This window comes from Rhinopithecus bieti, unplaced genomic scaffold, assembly GCF_001698545.2.
Source record: "Rhinopithecus bieti isolate Rb0 unplaced genomic scaffold, ASM169854v2 scaffold_758, whole genome shotgun sequence".
Taxonomy (NCBI): Eukaryota; Metazoa; Chordata; class Mammalia; order Primates; family Cercopithecidae; genus Rhinopithecus; species Rhinopithecus bieti.
The window spans coordinates 660603-662370 of record NW_016803215.1 but is presented as its reverse complement, the minus strand read 5'-3'; the positions used below and the strand labels follow the sequence as shown (position 1 = coordinate 662370).

General features: G+C 47.9%; 1 protein-coding gene across 1 annotated transcript in view; it reads right to left on the bottom strand.

Moving 5' to 3' along the window:
- The window catches only part of LOC108527881 (lysozyme-like protein 1), a 29863-nt gene that overhangs the window by 2567 nt on the left and 25528 nt on the right, over positions 1–1768 (bottom strand). The window contains exon 3 of the mRNA XM_017869393.1: positions 1247–1325. Coding sequence (XP_017724882.1) covers positions 1247–1325 — 79 coding nt within the window. The remainder of the gene's footprint in view (positions 1–1246; positions 1326–1768) is intronic.

The window sequence follows — 1768 nt, the reverse complement described above, 5'->3', positions numbered from 1 at the left end:
CCCGCTCCCGCTCCCGCAGTGGGCTCCTGTGCCGCCCAGCCTCACCGACAGGCACCGCTTCCTGCTCCTCAACACTCCCCATCCACTGCCCAAGGGCTGAGGAGCACAGGCACCCTTTAGGAGGATGGTGGGTAGCTCCACTCCTGGCCCTGCATGGGATGCACCAGGCAAAGCCAGCTGGATTCCTGAGTCAGGTGGGGATTTGGAGAACTTCTATGTCTAGCTGGAGGATTGTAAATGCACCAATCAGCACTCTGTATCTAGCTAATCTGGTGGAGACTTGGAGAACTTTTATGTCTAGCTCAAGGTTTGTAAACACACCAATCAGCACCCTGTGTCTAGCTCAAGGTTTGTAAATGCACCAATCAGTGCTCTGTGTCTAGCTAATTCTATTGGAACTTGGAGAACTTTTGTGTCTAACTGAAGGATTGTAAATGCACCAATCAGCACTCTGTGTCTAGTTCAAGGTTTGTAAACACACCAATCAGCACTCTGTCAAAATGGACCAATCAGCCCTCTGTAAAACGGACCAATCAGCGCTTTGTAAAATGAACCAATCAGCCCTCTGTAAAATAGGTCAATCAGCAGGATTTGGTTGGGGGGGGGGGCGGTCAGATAAGGGAATAAAAGCAGGCTGCCAGAGCCAGCAGTGGCAACTCTTTCCTGTACTGTTCGAGTTGTAATAGCGTTGTTGCTTGGCTCTTTGCAGTAAATGTTGCTGCTGCTTACTCTTTGGGTCTGCCCTGCCATTATGAGCTGTAATACTCCCCCCAAAGGTCGCAGCTTCATTTCTAAGGCCAGCGAGACCACGAACCCACCAGGAGAAACAACTCTGGACGGGAAAAACAACTCCAGATGCGCTGCTTTAAGAGCAGTGATACTCACTGCAAAGGTCTGCAGCTTCACTCCTGAAGCCAGCGAGACCGCAAACCCACCCGAACATCAGAAGAAACAAACTTCGGACACATCATCTTTTAAGAACCGTAACACTCAACGCAGGGGTCCGCAGCTTCATTCTTGAAGTGAGACTGAGAACCCACCAATTCCAGATACACCATCTCTCCTCTCCACTTCTGTGTACTACTATGTTCACTGCACACCGATGGAGGAGAATATAAACAAGATCTCCTTCCATTGGTTCCACCACTCTGCAGCGGTGAGTTTGTCAGTTCCACTACAGCTGTGATGAGTACACACACTAGGTTTTGCCCATGATGGCCAAAGTCTCCCAAGGAAAGACCCTTACCAATAGTTCATTCCTTGTGTCTCTTTAACAATTTTCCTGGCACAGATAATCGCATCGGTGAGGTCATCAGTGATCAAGGCTGTAAGAGAGAAGACATCAGGGTTTGGTGAGACTTTGTTGTTGGAGAGGGACCCCAACTGGAGTTTACTTCACTTTTCTCAAGTCTTTTTGGAATGGGAAGGTTGGAAGAACTATAATTTTCCCTGCAAAGCCACAGTCTCATTATTGTTAACCTGCTTCATAATGAAAAGAACTGTTTGTGTTTTAAGACCATCTTCATCTTGCACTACCTGACGTTTCAGAGGAAGAGCCCAATCCGGAAGGGTTTTTGGAAATGTGTTTAGAGAAGTTGCTATGTGAGAATGTTCTTTATGTCGTAAAGAAATAGGCGCAAGCCAGGCGTGGTGGCTCAGACCTGCAATCCCAGCATTTTGGAAGGCTGAGGTAGGAGGATCCCTTGAGGCCAAGAGTTTGAGACCAGTCTGGGCAAGATAGCAAGAACCCATCTCTACCAAAAAAAAA